The sequence below is a fragment of the Montipora capricornis genome, chromosome 8 (genome assembly GCF_036669925.1).
Source record: "Montipora capricornis isolate CH-2021 chromosome 8, ASM3666992v2, whole genome shotgun sequence".
Lineage (NCBI taxonomy): Eukaryota > Metazoa > Cnidaria > Anthozoa > Scleractinia > Acroporidae > Montipora > Montipora capricornis.
Genome location: NC_090890.1, coordinates 17112270 through 17132269, shown reverse-complemented (window position 1 = coordinate 17132269; position 20000 = coordinate 17112270). Strand labels below are relative to the sequence as shown.

At 41.5% G+C, this 20000-nt stretch overlaps 3 protein-coding genes and 1 pseudogene across 9 annotated transcripts in view; 1 reads left to right on the top strand and 3 right to left on the bottom strand.

The window, feature by feature from the left end:
* The window catches only part of LOC138060048 (centrosomal protein of 95 kDa-like), a 70679-nt gene extending 62878 nt beyond the window's left edge, over nucleotides 1–7801 (top strand). The window contains exons 18-21 of the mRNA XM_068905731.1: nucleotides 3297–3449; nucleotides 5646–5779; nucleotides 6137–6221; nucleotides 6538–7801. Coding sequence (XP_068761832.1) covers nucleotides 3297–3449; nucleotides 5646–5779; nucleotides 6137–6221; nucleotides 6538–6702 — 537 coding nt within the window. The 3' untranslated portion in view covers nucleotides 6703–7801. The remainder of the gene's footprint in view (nucleotides 1–3296; nucleotides 3450–5645; nucleotides 5780–6136; nucleotides 6222–6537) is intronic.
* Nucleotides 7802–10043: 2242 nt separating this feature from the next.
* On the bottom strand, nucleotides 10044–12161 carry LOC138013768 (uncharacterized). The gene has a single exon (XM_068860839.1). The coding sequence runs from the start codon at nucleotides 12159–12161 to the stop codon at nucleotides 10044–10046; it is 2118 nt and encodes a 705-aa protein (XP_068716940.1).
* Nucleotides 12162–12234: 73 nt separating this feature from the next.
* Nucleotides 12235–15352, bottom strand: LOC138013767 (uncharacterized; annotated as a pseudogene).
* Nucleotides 15353–17319: 1967 nt separating this feature from the next.
* The window catches only part of LOC138060599 (adipokinetic hormone/corazonin-related peptide receptor variant I-like), a 198838-nt gene continuing 196157 nt past the window's right edge, over nucleotides 17320–20000 (bottom strand). For all 7 annotated transcript variants that reach the window (XM_068906443.1, XM_068906445.1, XM_068906439.1 and 4 more), the window contains one exon: nucleotides 17320–20000. This exon is cut by the window's right edge and continues 40 nt beyond it. In XM_068906443.1, coding sequence (XP_068762544.1) covers nucleotides 19070–20000 — 931 coding nt within the window. In that variant the 3' untranslated portion in view covers nucleotides 17320–19069.

Below are 20000 nucleotides of genomic sequence, written 5' to 3'. Positions count from 1 at the left end.
ACCACTAGTTTTTAAAACCTGCTCTCCAGATAGTGCCTTATGTGTTGTAAGATGCCTTAAACAATACCTTAAAGTGCTACTATGACGAAAATCGCATCTTTTAAATCTAAGCGATTTTAAGACATAAACATGTAGGCTGCATAAGGATAAAAATGCTGTTTACTGTTTTCAAATATCTCTTTTTTTTCCAGAGATATTCAAGTTTTTAAAATATGCAAATTAGCCAACTGATGACGTCATACACTCAACCAATTTTTGATCAAATATGATAAAAGAGGATATCTCAGTCAGTTTTTACCAGATATGTTTGATTTTTTACAGTGAGGTTCTACTAGAAGTGCTCTGCAATATGATCTTACAATTTTGGTTATCATGGTAACATACTGGGTTCCAGACCTCCACGATATAAAAGGCTTTTCTGACCACTTGAAGGATTCTATACTGTTTATTGCCAATGGTGCGTCATCTGCATGATCTAGGGAGCATTTAAATACGTTAGGTTGAGTTCATGGCCTTCTTTAATGTCTTCCAAGCTTAGAACCACTAAAATATTGAAATTAGGCTGGAGGGACTGGAAAAGAGTAGGTTACCATGGTAACGGAAATTGTTGTGGCTGTGGGTGTGTTGCATTTGGAACTATTAGCCTACCAAGTTTCAATGGTTTCTGCTGCAAATTGACGAAGATAGCGCTATTTATATACTTGATGTATTATTTGGTTGAGTGTATGTATGACATCATCAGTCATCTCATTTGCATATTTTAGTCAATTTTCAAACTTCAATATCTCCGGAACCAATGCAGATATTTGTAAACGGTGAACGGCGTCTTAAATCTTTCGTAGAATTCTATGCGATTAACCTAAAAAATCAAGGGGTAAAAATTTGATCATTGTAGCACTTTAAGAAACAGAAGGTGGCCATAATGGTGAGGATCATTTGTGGCTTAAACCGTATGCTAACAACACGTCATTGTACACTATTATGAAGGCTGCAGGATGGGCAAGGGAGTCTACTTTTCGGACGTTTTACAACGAACCCGTAAGTTGTAGTGAGAATTTGGGGAATAATTTGTATCCCACAGTTTTCCTCAATAAAATGTTATATTTTGGCTTACAATTGTTTCATTGCCACACTGCTTTAAAGAATCACGTGACTTCGTAGTGATGTAGACCAATGACGAAATAGAATTAGAAAATTAAACGAGGCTTACCTGTAAGGTGAAGTTTGATTGGAATTCTATGAGTCATTAGTCAGGAACGTAGAAGTCACGACCTCACCCTATAAACGCATTATAAGCGAGAGTTCACCCACCCGACCTCACGTTATGTAGGTATAACTCACCTCGATTATCTCTTGCTAAATGCAAGTTGTGTACGTAATTAATATTTCTTTTTTGTAATTAGGGGTTTTCAAAATTAATAAACTTTTAAATAACCTTGTGTGGCAATTCACAATCTCTCCTTTAAAGACTGAAAGCTCTGGTTTCGCGCGCTCTATCTCACGTAACGTCTACGTTCCTGACCATAGAACTCATAGAATTCCAATCAAACTTCACCTTATAGGTAAGCCTTGTTTAATTTTCTAATTATTCGTGAAGTGGTCTTTTGAAAGATTCACGTCGAAGGTGGACTGTTGCAAATCTTAGACGAGAATGGTTAGTTTATTTTATAGTTAGTAAACACAGTATTAATTCTCTATTCTACAGAATGACTCTGCTAATTTTGCATAGGCCTACTAGATCTGAAGGTCTATTCAAAGTTTCTTCCCTTTTAAAGACGTTGACAGAATATTTCGTTGACTTTTTTTGTACTTTCCGGAACAGCATTTGCGACAAGCTTTTTAATGTCACGATCACTAGACTCTGCAAAACAAGTTTGTTTTTCTTCCGTGTAAAATAAAGGTAAAGAGTAAAGACTCATGCTGTCTTTTTTTTCCGCTGGCTGTGTCCCACTGGTTTCGTGAGCGCGCCACAAGTGTCGACGCAGACGGGGGTTTTTCCGTGATATTACACCACGTGACGTAATGTAGCCAATAAATCGCGCGAAAATTAATGCAACAACTATTCGTCGAAGTGGAGGTGGCTAGTTGAAGTATTTACCGAGCCACGAAGCTGTGAGGTAAATATCCACCACTAGCCACCGACACTGAGGTGAATACGGTTGTTTTAGTGCATAATAATACAGTGAAATAATATAGCACAAGAAGATGATGTTAACTCATTTATTCCTGCAACGATTGCAACATTTTCTGGCGCAAATTTCGCGCGAGTTTCTGGGAGGTGAATAACAAAGGATATTCGTAGTTTGAGTAGCCAATCAGAGCGCGCCTTGTGCGCTATTCACTGTTTTAGTATATACTAATTAACAATTATTGGGCGAATGTGAGGTGAATAAAAACCGAGAGCAAGTCGAGGTTTTATTCACTAAGCCTGAGGCGAATAATAGGCCATTTACGAGTTCATGTCTGCCTCCTCTTCAAAGCTTTACATAAGAATGAAAACTAATTTTTATAAGAAAAACGTCGCACTTAGACTCGCTTTGAAGAGGAGGCAGACATGAACTCACGAATGGCCAATTGTTGTAGTATAATTACATAGGTGATTATTTGTGAAAAACGCATTTTCTTTAAAACAATTAATTTTTTTCGTCTGTCACCTCCACAAAACGGCTGGCGGCCATTTTCAAAAAGCCGCTCAGGTGATTATCGCGTAATAATCACCTTAAGTGCAACCAATCAGCGCAGAGAATTTTTAGTAATCACCTATGTAATAGGCCTTATTCACGATAGCCGCCATGTTGGTTTTCAAATTGTCATGCAAATTAGCCATGTGTTATGCTGAGGGGCAAACAGTGGAAAAAAGGCAAATTGCGGAAAATCGGCTCGTCGAAATATTGAAATAACATTGCTTAAAGTACATTTTAGAATTTAGAATTTTGACATTTTGACTTTCTACTTCGTTATCTGCTCATTTTTCGGGGTTACTAAAAAAACATCTAAGTACCTTGTGTAATCATTCTATTTCACCACTTAGGTGATAAACATTCAATGAACGTGAAACAAATCATTTGTGCGGCTACTATGTTCGTTATAACCTCTCGAACTCGTGTTGTTTGCCCCCTCAGAAGTGTGTAACTAATTTGCATGATAATAGCAAATCCAACATGGTGGCCATCGTGAATAAGGTCTATTATACTAACAAAGGATATTCGGACTTTGAGTAGCTAATCAGAGCGCGTCTTCGGCGTTATCCCCTAATTTAATATATACTCATTTGTGACATTATTTCTTGGTGTCAGCGTGAGAAGCAGGAGCAGCAACAGCAGCAGCGGACAGTGAGAGCAAAACTCAGAGAAAAACGACAAGTATCTGCGCGTGCGCGACGCTACTATGATGAATATGAACTTCGCATGCGTGCTCGGATGTTGAAACGGCGTACAAGGGAAGAACAGGTGACAAAAACTGAGTATATAATGTTGGACTGGTTATGTCACATTTTTGGATACCATAAAGTTGGCGATAAATTAGGCTTATTGAAGATTAGCACAGCCTGTACAGTTCTGCAAAGTTGTCGCGCGATGATAATCTGTGGCTTTGTCATTGGCATTTTGTTTTGTTTTGTCAGTTGTTTGTTTGTTGGTTGGTTGGTTGGTTGGTTTTGGTAAGTTGTGCATCTTGGTAATCTTCGTGCCAACATTTGAGCAGTGCACTTATCATTTAAAGTGCCCCTCTTTCTTTCAAAAACTCATTTTCCGAAAAATTTGTTTAAAATTTTGAATCCTGATTTTTTTACGAGCAATAATATATAAAAGTCTATTTTTTCACCTATCGTTCGCGATATATCGAGCGTGACGTAAGGAAAGAACATCGTGCAAGCTTTCAACGCTTCATGCCAGGGAATAGTGTCCTTTTCTTACGTCACAGCTTAAAAGTGTCAAATATCGGACGCTTCTCATTGGCTCGTTCCTAATGGGCCCACGAGACATAAATTTGTCCAGGAGGGCTTATAGCGCGCAGAAAATTAAAAATTTCACCAACTTCAAGGGCTCGGGGAAAAAATCAGGATCCAATATTTAAAAAAAAAAACTCCGAAAATAAGTTCTCGAAAGATATGAAAATCTACCAACAAAAAGGAAAACAAATTGTAGGGTTAGGGGCGCTTTAAAGGGCAACTGACGGAAAAATTCGTATATTTTTTATCGTCGATTTGATTAGCTCTTAGTACAATCACTCGCTTTTTGGCAAAAGTTTGAATAAAATAGGAATTTTTTTCCACGATCGTTTGGCGACCATTTTGAAAACGTTTTCGTTGTGGTCACGTGTGGTCATTACGTCATAAGTCTGGAAAAAGTTAAGAGCAGTCATTAAATCCCTTGCTTTGCATCGCGTACAACTCGCAAAGAAGACTTAAGTTGGATGTCGTCAAATAAAACTTAGCCGCGATGAGGTACGAGACAAGTTCATTATTTATCTTTCTTCGCTTTTGTCAACCACGGATTAAATGAATCGACCCACGGAGGTCAAAAAGTGTAAAAGGATAAATGTAAACCTTGTAACATTCGTAGCGCCATGGAAAGCAGAAGTCGGTTGTTTGCTATCAAAATATAACGGCAGTAAAACACGGATTGCTTAGATCATTGATTTCTTTACATCAGTAAAGATGTAAGTTGTACATTCTGAAATGTTCCAGGACAGTGTTCTAGCAAAATGCGGGCCGACACATAAGCAAGCCGATCAGCTTTGATAATTGTGTAGATGGCGATCAGTATTGATTAAAGAGATGAACTTTTTACTGTCTTTAAGCCGGCAAGGTGTAAAATTTAAAAATGGACGACGTATACATGTATGTTGAATAGAAATGTTAGCTAATAAAAGCCCAAATAAACACTGTGAATGCAAGCGAGTGATTGCGCGAAAGGGATCAATGTAAGTTTTTGTTATTGTCATGTGAGACGTGAAATGTCCTTACTCAAGATCTTGCAAGTTGTGAATGTAGATGTAGATATGTGGACGTTTAGACGAGGCAACTATTCATCAATGACAGTTTATAATTGAAAAGGTCATCATGAGAGGGAAACTATGTTAACAAAACACTAAGTGACCCACGTTTTAAGCCTTGATTTCAAAAAGACACCTCTTTATTTTAACTGTAATTTTCCTATTTAATGGTCTGCCATTACTAACATTATGTTCTTGAGAGAGCTGGATCGAGGAGAAAATGACGTCAAAGGCTCACTAGTTTAAGAATGCAATACGTGTGTACGCCGCAGAATTAATATGCAGCACGGGGGTTTTGGGCTTTCAGACTTTTAAACTCACGCTTTGGATATATAATAAGCTGCGTTCACACGCTGAAATTTTAAGCTAGTGAGCCTCTGACGTCACTTTTCCCTGGATCCAACCGTCTGAGGTCCAATCGGTCAGTTTTGAACGTGAGTAATGGCGGACCGTGAAATCCAAAACTTACACTCAAAGTAAACGGCCTTTGAATAAAAATCAAAGCTCAAAATTTTACCAGTCAGGTGTTAAGCGAGCACACTTTCAAACTCTGAAGCGAAAAAAGAAAATGATTTTTTTTATTATAGTAGCACTTTATAATCGTGCTCATGAAATTATTCATCATTCAGGATTTATTTTTTTTATGATAGATCTTCAAAAAGTTGTTTCAGGATGGTTTGGATATTCAAAAACAACGCATACGAGAACTCAGAGAGTACGCTAAAGAAAAGCGAGAAGCCCTGGCTGAGAAGCAGCAAAACGAAATCGAATCACTGGAAAATTTGTATCCTTTCACATATGACGTGCGATTTCGTTTTTCCGAAAATTTACTTTTTAAGCGATGGTTTGTTCAGATACTTGTTAAAGTTGCTCATTTTGTGTGTTTATGAAAGTTACCTAGGTAAACCAAAACGACGTACGTACTCAAAGGATGCCTGCATTGGCAACGCTTGCTTTCAAAATAGCCAGTTTTCGAGACGTGACGCTTATTCAAAAATCAAGAGTAAGTCGACGTTAGAAAATCACAAAAAAGCTTCTTATCTAGTCACAAATATTCGTATATATACCTTTTTTCATTTGTCCCGTCTTTAAAAATCCCTGTTACCAAATTCATCATTCTATTTTCCTTGATGCATATTAGCTATCGTGATCAGTTTGCTTTGCTGGCGGAGGGAATTGCCAGAGAGAGATTCGAAATGGAAGTGCGAGAGAAAGCTCAGGAAAAGGTAAGATTTTAAAATTACGAGAAAATGTGCAAACTACAATATCTCGTAAGATCGAGGCCATTTGCGCCAGGCAGGCAGTCCAAGATGGCGTCCAAACGCTGAAATCGCATGGCACCACGATCGATAACGGAGAGACATCATGCGGGACTGACACGATTAGGGTGTGGTCTCCTTCGTCGAACGCAAATATTAAGAAAGGTACCTGAGAAGAGAAATGTGGGACGTCAGGTGCGTTCTCGATGAAAAAGAAAGTTAACGCTAATGTGAATCTGTCGTTAATTTACTTTCCATTTATTCTTCAATTTTCTGTACTTAGGTGGTGCTGCAAATGCGAAAGGAGTTACGTTGCAAACTGGAGCGCGACGTTAAGGAATTTCAAGAAACTTTACAACGTGACGAAGATTCTGCGTACTTCAGACAATTAGAGGCCGATAGACTGCGAGGAAAATTCCAGCTCGCGACTCGAAGCGCTTTTTACTAGAGATAGATTGTGTTCAATTAATTTATTTCTTGACATTAAGAGGGGTGGTGTTGGACGGGTTCAACCCTTCATCTTCATCTTTTCCGTCCACTTGTACCTGGGGTGTTGCTTTTTGGGTGGGTTAGTGATTTCAAATTTCGATGGCTTTGTTTTCCAAGCGGTGTCAAATAATCGTTACAGTGCAATTTGGCCATGTAAAGATACCCTTTTTTTTTTTTTGTAGTACGTTTACTACATACTATAAGTTCGTGGCAGCCATAGGTCCGCTGCATGAATCTCGAAAATAAACAGATCTGTTGGAAGCATGCTTGAATTTCAATAAATGAGCCCCAGAATGGGCAAGAATTTGGGACGCTGATGAAAACAACAAAGCAGCTTCTATTTCCAAAACGATAAAATTTACCTGGTGGTAAATAATTTCGTCTAGGAGAGTGAAGTTTTGACTTTGCAGGTACCAAGGTCAACCTCAAGAATTGGACGATTGTGATCTTTGAGTTGAATTCGCACATTTCTTGTCAAACTTTATAACACCTTAAAGAAAAAAAAAAAAAAACCCCGGTCTCTTGCCATTTTGTCACAGATGTATTCTTTGTTGGCGAGTTGTTGGTAACACGCAAGGTAACTTGATCACAGGGGGCTGCTAAAAACTGAACGTTGCAAAAATCTCCCAAAATGTTTTTCGCAAATTTTAACTTTTTATATTCACGGCACATTATTTGTGTTGTTTTCTGGTCGCAAATACTGTTGCTGATGACAAGTTTTATTCTCGATCGACACTTGGACCCTACGGAAACACAGGCTTCTTATAGAGGATGTGCACGGCGGCCATATTGGAGGACCGAAACAAAAGAATGATATTCCTTTAGGGAATAAATGTTATTTTTATGCAAATATCTTTAATTGTTTTGGTCCTACAACATGGCCGCCGTGCACATACTCTACACAGTGTACTCACGATTTACAGCCACTGTGACGTTTTAACTTTCTTCCTTCTTTTTTTTTTTTTATGTGCAAAACATTCCACTCTGTCCAGACAAACTGCCGCATTGGTGTGATGAATGTCATGTTTCGACAGATTAAAGTAAGATCTCTTCTTGAAAACTGTGTATCAATATTTATTTACTTTTGCGGCAGAATATTTGTTTTGCATAAATCAGGCTAACAAAGTCTGTAGCTTGTTTAGTTCGCATTTTTTAGCGTGCGAAATAACGTGACCGAGCTCCTGGAGGGGGAACGAAACTAGACTTTTCAAAGACTTAACTGATCAGAGTGTAATGTGAAGTGCTAGGTTTCTACCCCATATGAACCATGTGAGCGTTAGCCCCACTGATGGATCCGGAAATGGGCCCACACAAGGACAGCACAACTCTGACCAGGGTGGGAATTGAACCCACAGCCTTCGGGTTAGATCACCGCTGCTCTACCGACAGAGCTACAAGGTCAGACGCGAGCAGGCCGTGGGAACTGAAGATGTTAAAGTCACGGCAATGAATATGTACAAGTACAAGGAAGGATTACGTTTTTTGCAAACGTGGGCCGTGTAGCACTTATATTTTACATGTTCATTGCCGTGACTTTAACATCTTCAGTTCCCACGGTCTGCTCCCGTAGCTTAGTCGGTAGAGCAGCGGTGATCTAACCCCAAGGTCATGGGTTCAATTCCCACCCTAGTCAGAGTTTTTCTCTGTCCTTGTGTGGTCCCATTTCCATTAGTAGGGCTAACGCTCACGTGGTTCATATGGGGTAAAAACCTAGCACTTTACGTTACAGTGTAATCACTTTAGACTCTTCAAAGGCCTTTTTCTCAAAAAAAATAGCTGCACGACCCCACCTTAAAATTTCAAGATTTCCTTATCGAGGAAAAAATAATCATGTATAGAAATAGACGGTTAAATCTGTCATACAGGTTTTTCGCAAACGGCAAAAACATCGTCTGTTTTGATAAATGAAAAACTGTCTGATAGATCTTTAAAAATGTTGACGGTTTCGTCTTCATGTTGTTTACTAATTCGGAAAATTTTAACCCTCGTCGTACGGCTAGGTTTTGAGAAAAAGACCTTTGAAATGTCTAGTTTTCAATCGCCCCCTTCAGGAGCTCGGTCACTATATATTGTGCATTTTCCCCTGATTTTCATTTATTTGTTAGGTATAATTACATTTTACATCAATTGCAGTGACTAACACTTCAGAAGAGACATCCCGTTGTTTTAATTTCACAGATTTCAAAATCTTGTCCTTTTCTTTGGAAAACTGTAGTAAGCTACCTTAATTTCAGGCTTAACTTTGCATATTGTGTTTGTCATGAAGACGACGAGTTTTCGTGCGAACGAGCAACACATATTTGATGTCTTACTTTGCGGCTTTTTAACACGCGTTACATCGTGAGGAACGATTTAACTGAGATGAATTTCTAACGAAATGTGGTAATGAAACGTTTCCTCTAGTAAACCTGCATTAAAGTGTGCAGGTGAAAGTAACATGCTAAATGGGTTGCGGAGAGAGAAAAAGCCACAGAACAAAGTGAGCTATCGCGCACCAAATTTGGATAAAAATGAACCAATAAAACCGAGGTGTTCTTTTTGTGTATTCGTCACGCAGAGCTTCGTATTTTATTTCGCCTTGGATTTACGAAATAGCTCAAAGCAATTACTAGAGAGAAGGGCGTTGTGCTTTTCGGTTTTGTGGTTTGCGATATTTTTTCGAACAGTTTAGTCTCGGTTTTCCCTCCTTTGGCGATTGATTTTTGGTTTTTGGCTAGAATACAATTTTTTTTTTTTTGGATTTAAGAAGAAAGAAACGAAACTTTTTTTCATTTTAATTCAATGAAAAGGAGAGATACCAGAGGTTATCCCTTTCGACGGTATCTATAGCGGTGTCAGCTCCGGTGGCGGAGAGATCCGTGAAACTAAAACGATCAATGACTCACAGGTTCCACAAGGCTCAGGTTTATTGAGTAAACTCTTACAGCGATCCTGTCAAGTAGGACGTGTAGGCAAACGCTCTGAAAGGTTCTGAGTAGTACAGCAATAACTGGTGGTTCCCGTCGAATTTCTGTGAGCCTTATGAAATTTTACAAGCGCGTGCGATATTTAAGCTAGAGTAACGTGATAGCTAGCGGAAAAGCCATGTGACATAAATGCGGTAAAAAGGGAAATAACTAAAATATTACGAAAGACAACTAAGGCACACGGGTGCCGTAACACTGCTTCCCTAAATGCCCTTCATTTACTGAAAACCTAATTACTAAAGGGGGAAACGAAACTATATTAAAAATCTCGACAAAAAGGCGAATGACTACTAGAGTACCGAAAACTGATAATAGAAAGGTAACTAGAGACTACTCAGTTCTTATTGTCCTCTTTAGGTAAGATTAACACGAGTTTGTGCACTGGTCTTTGAAAAAACTTCTTTTCTCCGTCCTTGGCGGTCATTATTTGAACTTTACGGACAAGGTTGTCTTGGCTTGGAAGTACTTTGGTTACTACTGCAAGGAGCCACTGATTTCTTGGAGATTCGCCATCGCATGCTAGTACGACGTCTCCGACCATAATAGATGTTTTTGTTGTTGGCCATTTTTGACGTTTCTGGAGGAGGGTGCAATACTCTTTTTGCCAGCGCAGCCAGAATTGGTTAGCTAGGTACTGGACTCTTCTCCATCTCTTCCGAGAGTACAAATCGGGTGACTCGAATTTACCAGGGGGAGCTAGTACAACTTGAGTCTTGAGGGTGAGGAGATGGTTAGGTGTCAGTGGTTCCGACCCGAGTGGGTCTGTTAGGTTTTCTACTGTTAGAGGACGGCAGTTGACGATACTCTCGGCTTCGGTCATGAGGGTACGAAGTGCTTCGTCGTCAAGTTGGGTACCATGGTCCAACAGCAGTGATGACAGAACTGACCTTGTTGTTCGTATTTGACGTTCCCAAACACCACCCATGTGAGAAGCGTGAGGAACGTTAAGGCTGAACTCTATCCAGTCGCAGTCTTGCGCAGTTAAGTATTCTCTGACAGGGGTCTGGTCTAGTTCCTTGAGTGCATTACTCAGCTCATTCTTTGCGCCGACAAAGTTAGAACCTTGATCGGATCTAAGCTGGCGAACTTTTCCTCTGCGGCTGATGAAGCGTCTGAGGCTGTTGAGAAATGAATCTGTTGTCATGGTGTTCAATGTCTCCAAGTGAATAGCGCGTGAGGCTAGGCAGGTGAATATTAGACCCCATCGCTTCAACTCTTTTCGTCCTTCTTTAATGTAGAAGGGCCCGAATACGTCCATTCCAGTATAGGTGAACGGAGGAGATGGCGTAAGTCGTTCAGGGGGTAGATCTGACATCTTCTGGTCTTGGGTGCGGCCTCTTAACTTGCGACAAGTAACACATTTAGCGATGATGTGGGAGATCATTGAACGGCCGTTAATGATGTAGTATCCAGCTTGGCGGATAGCATTGTGAGTCATGCCATAACCTTGGTGATGCTGCTTCCCGTGATGAAACTGGCGTATGAGAAGAACAGTCACGTGGCTGGTTTTAGGCATGATAAGGTGGTGCTTGATTTTGTACGGAGAGGTCGAATTCTTGAGACGTCCTCCAACTCTAAGCAGGCCTTCTTCATCGAGAAATGGGTCTAGCTTGTAGAGGTTACTGATCGGCTTAACGGTGTTGTTTCTTTTCCGTGCGTTTTGCGAATCTTTGAAATGATCATCGTTGCCATCAAGCTTACTTAGAATCTTTATTTCCGACTGGAATTGGTGATGTTGGAGTGATCTAAGGATGAAATTTTCGGCTTTGGATAGCTCTGCTACCAATGGGGGTCCCTTTTGTGGACGCCAGTTGTGCTTCTTCTCCAGGCGTGTCTTTTCAATCGCTCTCTGTATGCGAACAATGCATCGTTTAAGACGGTTAAACGAAGAGAAGTGATTGAAGCGTTGTAGCTCTAGTATCCCAGGGGAAACTGGTCGAGTCTCGACTTCATTGATCTCGGTTGTGAATGTGGATGCTGAATCCTTTCTGACTTCAGCGTCTGACAGTAGTAAAGTATAGACAGGATGAGACTGCTGTGGGAGAGGGTCTTGTTGCCATAAAAACTTTGGTCCGGTGAACCAGCGGTCGCTTTGTAACAGTTCCTTGGCAGTTAGGCCGCGTGAGGCTTCCTCGGTGGGATTTTCTTTTCCTGGAACATGAAACCAGTCTCCCGGAGAGCTGCGATCTCGGATATGTTGTACACGGTTGCCAACGTACACGTGGAAGCGTCGTGCATCGTTGTTGATACATCCTATCACGATCTCGGAGTCGGTGTAATAGTAGCAAGGGATGTCTTCGATATCAAGTTCACTCTTGAGCATTGAAACTACATTAACGGAGATGACTGCGGCTGTTAACTCAAGGCGAGGAATTGATATTGGTTTCAAGGGGGCGACTCTAGACTTCTCTAAGAGGTAACTGACATGAACTTCGTCTCTGTGGTTGGCCATGCGTAAGTATGAGATTTGACCGATGCCGTTGTCACTTGCATCGGAGAAACTGTGGAGTTCTGTCTGAACTGGATCACCAAAATCGGTGGGCTTTAGACACCGGGGGAACGTGAATTTCTCGAGGAGTGGAAACTCTGATCGCCATTTTTCCGATCGCCATTTTTTTGGATGAAGATGCCGGTAACTTTCTTCGTTCGGATGGTGTTGGAGCCAACGATCGTGTTAACTTGTAAGTCGACCTCTGGGGCACTTATTCCGAGGTTGTGTAGGAGGGCGTCTGAGATGAACACGTCAGTGGACTGATCGTCCAACACCGCATAGGTTGTCAGTTTTTTAGCTGGGTTAGACTGGTGAGATGCGTTAACCAAGACGATTCTTGCACACGACCTTCCGGTTTCCTCCTCCCCGCAGACTTGCGTGCAAGCTGTAGAGGTGTGATTGGTTTGAGGAATGTCTTGGCGTTGAAGGGCTGGCTTGATCTTTAAAGCAGTTAAATGCCTCTTGTGACAGATGCTGCATTCTGGTGGAGCTTGATCGCAGTTTTCGGCGCTATGTTTGACGCTCATACATTTAAAGCAAAGTTTCTTTTTCTTGAAGAAGTCTTTTCGTTCGTCGAAGGTTAACTCTCGGACTTGTTACACTCGCTCAGGGTGTGTGTCTTTGTTTGATGAAACAGACAGAGCTTATCTGCTGTGGAAGATTCTTGAATTGAAGGCTTCGGCCCCAAAGACTCTCGCTTTGAGTCTGAGTGTAAGGGTTTGCTTTCGCCACCTGTTTTCGACGCCATTATTGTAGAGTAGGGCGGTTTCCTGCGATGTGGAGGATCGGGTGGTGAAGATCTGCCACTAAAAGTCGGTCTGAGTACTTTAGGTGAATTTTGGTAAACCTGAGGGATGTTCATGCGATCGGCGTGAAAGGTTACCTCTGCGACGAATTCTGCGAAGGTTGGGAATGCGTCGCAACCTTTCTCTTGTTGAAGCGTTTGGACCCTTGAAGACCATTTGGTCAAGAACCAGCTGGGGAGTTTCGTAACCAATGCTTGTATCTTGGAAGGATATTCGAAGATTTGCAGACTTGATAGATGCGTTTTGGCTATGTCTACTTGCTGTAGAAAATCACTGAAGTCTCTAAGGCCTTGCGCATCATTGTTAGCGATTTTCGGCCAATTAGCTAGTTTGTTCTCGAAGTCTGTGGCCACAATGGCGCTGCGACCGAAACGCTGTTTAAGTTTCTTCCGGGCTTCATTGTAGGCAATTTCAGGGCTTGCGCCGACCATGTATTGAAGTTGTTCAACGACCTTCTTTGCTTTTCCGTCTAAGTGCTGGAAGAGAAGGTAAAGCTTTTGCTGTGTGCTGACCGGTGCGGAATCAATCAGAGCGTCGAAGGCGGTCTCCCAGATAAAGAATCTTGTGTCGGTTTCTTCTCCTGTGAAGACGTCCGGTTTGGCTTGTGGGAGTCTTTGCAACTGGGTGACCTTAGCCAAGGCCTCTGTGATTTGAGAGACGTTATCGGATCTTGGACGAGCTTGGTTACCCGGGTGGTCGAGACGCTGGGTAGAAGGACTTGGTCTTATATCGTGGTACACAGTAGGTGGAGAACTCTGAGGAGTGAGTGTATCGCCTTCTTTGTGTAACTGAAAGGTTTTCGGGCTCATGTGTTGTACGCTGCTAATTGCATATGTAGGATAATGTGACATCACGCTTGCATTTATGGTTCCGGAGGGAAGCGATCTGAAGGGTGCGCCTGCGCCCGTTAGTGATTTTGAAACAACAGTGTGACTGTTCGTGATGTGCTGTGTGGAGGCGTGACTAGTACTTGGAATGGCCACATTAGCGAGAGCGGCAGGAGGCTGGGAGGCTTTGGGAAAATCTTCGTAGTTGAGAGGATTTGCTAGGCCATCTGCCAAAGGGTTGAAGTTGGGTTGATGTCCCATTATTCCCAGGTCGAGGGGAGATTGATGTTCTGCGCTTGCGCCCGTTGGTGATTTTGAAACAACAGTGTGACTGTTCGTGATGTGCTGTGTGGAGGCGTGACTAGTACTTGGAATGGCCACATTAGCGAGAGCGGCAGGAGGCTGGGAGGCTTTGGGAAAATCTTCGTAGTTGAAAGGATTTGCTAGGCCATCTGCCAAAGGGTTGAAGTTGGGTTGATGTCCCATTATTCCCAGGTCGAGGGGAGATTGATGTTCTGGAATGGTTTTTTGTAGAGAGTTAGCTATGTTTATTTGTGGCTCTCTCTTTTCGGCTTGATTGTTCACCGGATGTATTAGGCCTGTGGGCGAGTACAAGGATGGAAAAGATTGCTTCTGTGTGTGAGCAAAGGATGTATCGATAACTGGCTGCAATAAGTTGTTTATCGCGGTTTGGTGGGACTTCCGTATTGTTCATAAAACGATCAATCAACTGTTCTTGTGTTTCTTTTGGCAATCCCATGTCGTCACGCTCGAATGGAAGTTCATGCATTTGTAATGCTTCTTCGCGAACGGTTTCTTCCGCTATGGTTTCGCTCAATTCTTGTTGTAATTTTAACTCGTTTAAGACCTTTTGTTGTTCGTCGATCGCGTCGCTAAATTTGATCTTTTGCTCCAATGCCGCGCGCTTTGCTTTTACGTCGATCAAAGTTTCTTTTGAAGAACGACGAGGGGAACCGGATGCAGATGTCATTTTTGATGACTTGCGTGACGAGCCCGATCTAAAGGATGTGATCTCTTCCCTTTCGATTGATTTTATTTTGTAAAATGCGGCTCTTTGGCAATCTTCAGTGACGTCTTGAACGGTCGAGATTAGATCAGCGACGCCCTCTTCTACTGGGGTAAGCTTAACTAACTCTAACCAAGCGCCCAATTCGAGTTTAGTTTGATCGGCGATTGTGATTAGTTTCTTTGTTCTTTCGTCGATTTCCGTGGGGTTGTGGCAGCCGGCCACGAATGCGTGGAATGCGGTGACGTTTGCATGAAAGCGCTTGTTTGCGGTCTTTGCGGATTTTTCTTTCGTTGTGGAGCGGAACTCAAAACCCTTTTCGGTCAAGGTCCGTGCTCGTGTTTCGAGTGGATTTTCGGCTTTCCTTTTTTCTAGGGTTAATTCTTGTTGCTCGATGGTGGCTTGGGTGAACATTTCGCCAAAACCAGTATGGGCGATTTCGTCCGGCGAAACGATTGGTTTTGTTTCTTCTTTGTCTTGTGACTGGCTCATAGTTCGAATTTTTTTGGCCGGAAATTCGGAAAGTGATGAGGCAAAGACTCAGTTGTTTTTTTGTTAATGGCTCTGTTTGTATACTAAATAGTTAGCTAACTCGAGAACTATTCGAGTTTTCAATACTTGATAAGTGGACGACTCCTCCTTTGTTTGTCGCTTCCGGCATATCAGTGTTCTTCTTTTCCTGGCTTCCTCCTCGAGCACGTGCTCTTCTTTCTTCTTTTCGTATTACGCGTAAGTAAGAAAGGAACGAAAATTTGGTTTTATCAACGGAGTTGATAATGTAAATTGGCCACCGTACAGAGATTCTAAAAGCTGACGTTTCGAGCGTTAGCCCTTCGTCAGAGCGAATCGAGGGATTATGGGTTACGTGTAGTTTTTATAGTAGAGTAGGAGCTACGCTATTAGTGGTAACATGGCAACGTGAAAAATAGGAATATATTAGTTAAATGAAAAGCGTTCGTTAATACCGTGAGGATTAAGGGTGCCGATTTGAAAGATGAATTTTTGTTCCAGATTCTTGCGGCTTTCCGTCGTACCTAGATGTAGGGAAAGGCCGCAGATAGCCATGTGTTTTTTGGAGTGGTTAGGCAGATTAAAATGGCGAGCGACTGGCTTGGATGCATCCTTGTCATTCTTCTCAACATCGCGAAGGTGTTCGCGGAATCGGTCACCTAGCCGTCTACCTGTCTCACCAATGTATAATTTATTGCATAACGTGCAGGTTATGCAATAAATGACATTTGCGGAGGTACATGTGAAACGATCGGTGATCTTAACAGATCGCTTAGGTCCCGATATCTTGTTAGTGTTAACAATGAAAAGACAAGTTTTGCATCGTGAGCGCGCGCATTTGAAAGTGCCGGGTTGCTCGTTAGTTTTGAGCGCGCTTCTAACTAAAAAGTTGCCTACGTTTTTGTCGCGTTTGAATGAAATAAGTGGAGGTTGCGAAAAGATTCTACCAGTCTCGGGATCATTTTGGAGTAATTTAAAATTACTAAGGAACGGACTTACTTGTGCTCCTTGCCTGATTGGTTTGACTAGTCAACTGTTTCCAGGGTACTGGACTGGTTTGGTAGGCGGTTTGTGCCAGTTGTCGGAACTTGAAGCAGAGGTTCGACTCTTCTTCTTCTTGGACAGAAATTCGACTTTAGCGGCGTCAGCTCCGGTGGCGGAGAGATCCGTGAAACTAAAACAACTAGTGACTCACAGGTTCCACAAGGCTCAGGTTTATTGAGTAAACTCTTACAGCGATCCTGTCAAGTAGGACGTGTAGGCAAACGCTCTGAAAGGTTCTGAGTAGTACAGCAATAACTGGTGGTTCCCGTCGAATTTCTGTGAGCCTTATGAAATTTTACAAGCGCGTGCGATATTTAAGCTAGAGTAACATGATAGCTAGCGGAAAAGCCATGTGACATAAATGCGGTAAAAAGGGAAATAACTAAAATATTACGAAAGAAAACTAAGGCACACGGGTGCCGTAACAGTATCCGCCCCGATCTTATTAATTGGGAGTTCGTTTTGGTATCGTATCATATAGTTTTTTGGTTTTTTGTTTCCGCCTCTCTATTAGCAATGATACCCTTTTATCTGGATACGTATGCGCCACCTTACCTCGAACCTTTTCTCCCAGGGTGAACAATAAAATTCGTCCAAATTCAACGGCTAATACAATAACCAACACTTAAAACACGCCTAATCCAGCAACAAAAGTAAGTCTGCATCAACGACAACGAATCACCTCCGCAAAACCAGCACGATTCCGCCAAATAACTTCGCAAGCGACAATCAGTCACTGAACCGCTGTGTTAAATTTGAGCTCGCTAAACACCCACCATGCAGGCAAAATTTTCTTCGATTACGTACCCGAGGGCACAAAAGCCATTCACATGGAAGAAGTAGACCTACATAAGTATAATTAGTTGACTATGAACTATGGTCTTTACAGCAAGACACATGAACACTTTAGTGAATGTTTGTTTATTTCTTTTCCTTTGCAGTGACAGAAATATCGAATTAAGCATACCAATGCAACCGTTAACTGTATTAGACCTTATATTTACATTGTGAGTGCGGGCCTTGGTGATAAATAACTATGAAAAATAAGCTAATTAGGAACAAATATGCTCGTGACGTTTTACCTTTTTATCATTCAGTAAACAATGAGGTTATAAAAAACATTTGATAGCTTCCAGGAAAAGACAATGAACTAAACAGTTGCTCCAACCTGGACTGGAAAAACGCTGATACACTTATTTTTGTACTAAAAGGTAGCAAACGTTCTCTTTACATTTATGCATAGAGTATTGCCGACAAATGTCTTGCCAGACCAATCATTTATTTTGTGCTTCTTTGCTGCCAAATATTCCTAATAATGGTGAAAAATAAGAGAAACCCTCCCAAACATTCATGGATATCTGTTTCTACTTTAATTCGTTCCCAATAGAATTATAAGAATACACCCACCATGGAGGCAAAATTTTCTTCGATTACGTACCCGAGGGCACAAAAGCCATTCACATGAAAGAAGTAGACCTACCGTACCTAGATCTCACTCTGTCATTGGAAATTGGGAGATCTGGCCTCGAGATTACGCATAATCGCATAATAACGAGGCCAATATCCAGCCATCTTGACCGAACAAGCTTGGTCAATAACCATATTTATTCAAGCGTAACCTGTCCGTAATATTTTAGACGACAGTGTTCGTGACCCTCAGTTATTTTCTTCGCTCTGGGAATATCTTTTCGGGTTCTGTCATTGTTTTGCTATGACCGGAAGCGATTATTTTGGATTCATCAGTCATGCTTGGATGAATCTAGAAAGAAATACAGGGAAGTGGTCCAATTCTTTGTTTTAGTGTGTCTTTGTGTTACAGTCAGACGCACCTTACCGTGGCCACCTAAGTTTTGTACAAATTGTCCGCCAATCAGGGTGTGTGAATTTGACCGACAGTCACGCTTCCTTGCAAAGTTCGCGCAGTTGTAAGTTGAAAACCGTTGCATGGGTTGTTGGGTTGACGTATTTACACGTACTTGTCAAATGTAAAAGTTTGTTGGGTGGCCACGCTAAGGTGCGTTGCACTGTAAACAAATTCTTTTCCAAGCGAAATTTTACAGCACTTCTAGATGTGTATCAGCTCGCTTTTACCAACATAAGAAATAGTTTTGTCATGTGGGCACTAACACAAGCTTTTTTTATACTTTCTCTCGTTTCGCTTTGTCGATGCATGTTTAGCACATGCATTCCACTGTAAAACACTGAAAATTCACAACTTACAGCATGACAGCGGAACTGTGAACATGTGAACCATCGCTAAGATTTATACACATGCTATGTCTGAAAAACAGTTTTATCAGTACTGAGAAAAAAGTACGGCTCTTGACACTAGAATATCAATAGGACTCGACTTCAGTGTTCTTTTACCGTGAGAAATGGAGACCCGGATTCTTGCTATGTTGTTGATGGTTGAAGATGAGCTTTTTTCTCACAAAGAAGCTCTGATCGTGACTTCCAGAGGAAGCAGTAATTCCTTCCAAAAATTCATGGCTCTTTCACAGATTTTCTGCACATTGAATACGGCGTGTTTACTCAAGACTGAGATTTCCGTAATTTTGGTAGGCCATCGTTACAATTGTAAATCGGGCTTTAGAAACAACATTTCTTATTGTTGAAGTCGGATAGGGAGAGCAAGTAACCCGCCATTGATTGGTTTCAATCGTTTCGAGCCTTTGGGTCTAGTGGAATGGCGTCAAGTTGAATTGCATTATCAACGCCCGACCGTTTAAAGGCCGATAAAAGTGAACCCACTCGAAACCCTTTCATCCGCATGGAATATATCAGTGGATTAACAAGGGAGTTAGCCAAGAAAAGAAAGACCACGGTCGATCGGATGTGAAAATGTGAAGCCTTCTTGGACGCTTCAAACTTCAGAAAATACGAATTGGTAGTTACGTAAACTGCAGCTGGGAGCAAGCTCAATAAAGATGAAATTGTAGCTATAAACAGAGTGGAAGTCAGCTTTCTTTCCTTGACGGATGCGGTATTGCCTCCTTCATTGACACAAGGTATGCATTTCACTTGAATAAAAATGATAACGTAAGATACAAGAATAATGCAAAAAGAAATGCAATAATACGGTATATACAGCATCGTATCTATCAATACATTTTTGTTATCAAGGACTTCAGATAATGCGAACTGAACCATTTCCCTGGCGCCAGCAATTCCCCAGGTAGAACAGATAATGATTTTATACGCCCTTATCCTCATAACACGGTGTTTAAAAGGATAAAGTATAGAATACATTCGCTCTAATGAAATAGCAGTTAAAATGGCAAGCGATGCCATTGAAAACAAATGTAACAATGATTGTTTCAGCAGAACAACTAACCACTCATCGCTTTTCGGCTCCCACATTCCACACATTTTACCAGATCGTTCAACCTGCAGTGGACCTGAGATCCCGCCTGCTAACAGGTCTGCTATGGCTAAATTTCGCATCATAAGGTAGGTGCCGCGTCGGTGTACAAATCGCTGTGTGGCAAATACAATGAGAGTGATTATATTCAGGATCACTATGGCCAGACATTCAATGATGGTCACAACAATCCATGGAACACAATTTGATGGAGGGATCGTGTTG

Coding starts and splice junctions, on each gene's coding strand:
- LOC138013768 (XM_068860839.1), bottom strand. CDS start 12,161: ATGGCCAACCACAGAGACGAAGTTCATGTCAGTTACCTCTTAGAGAAG.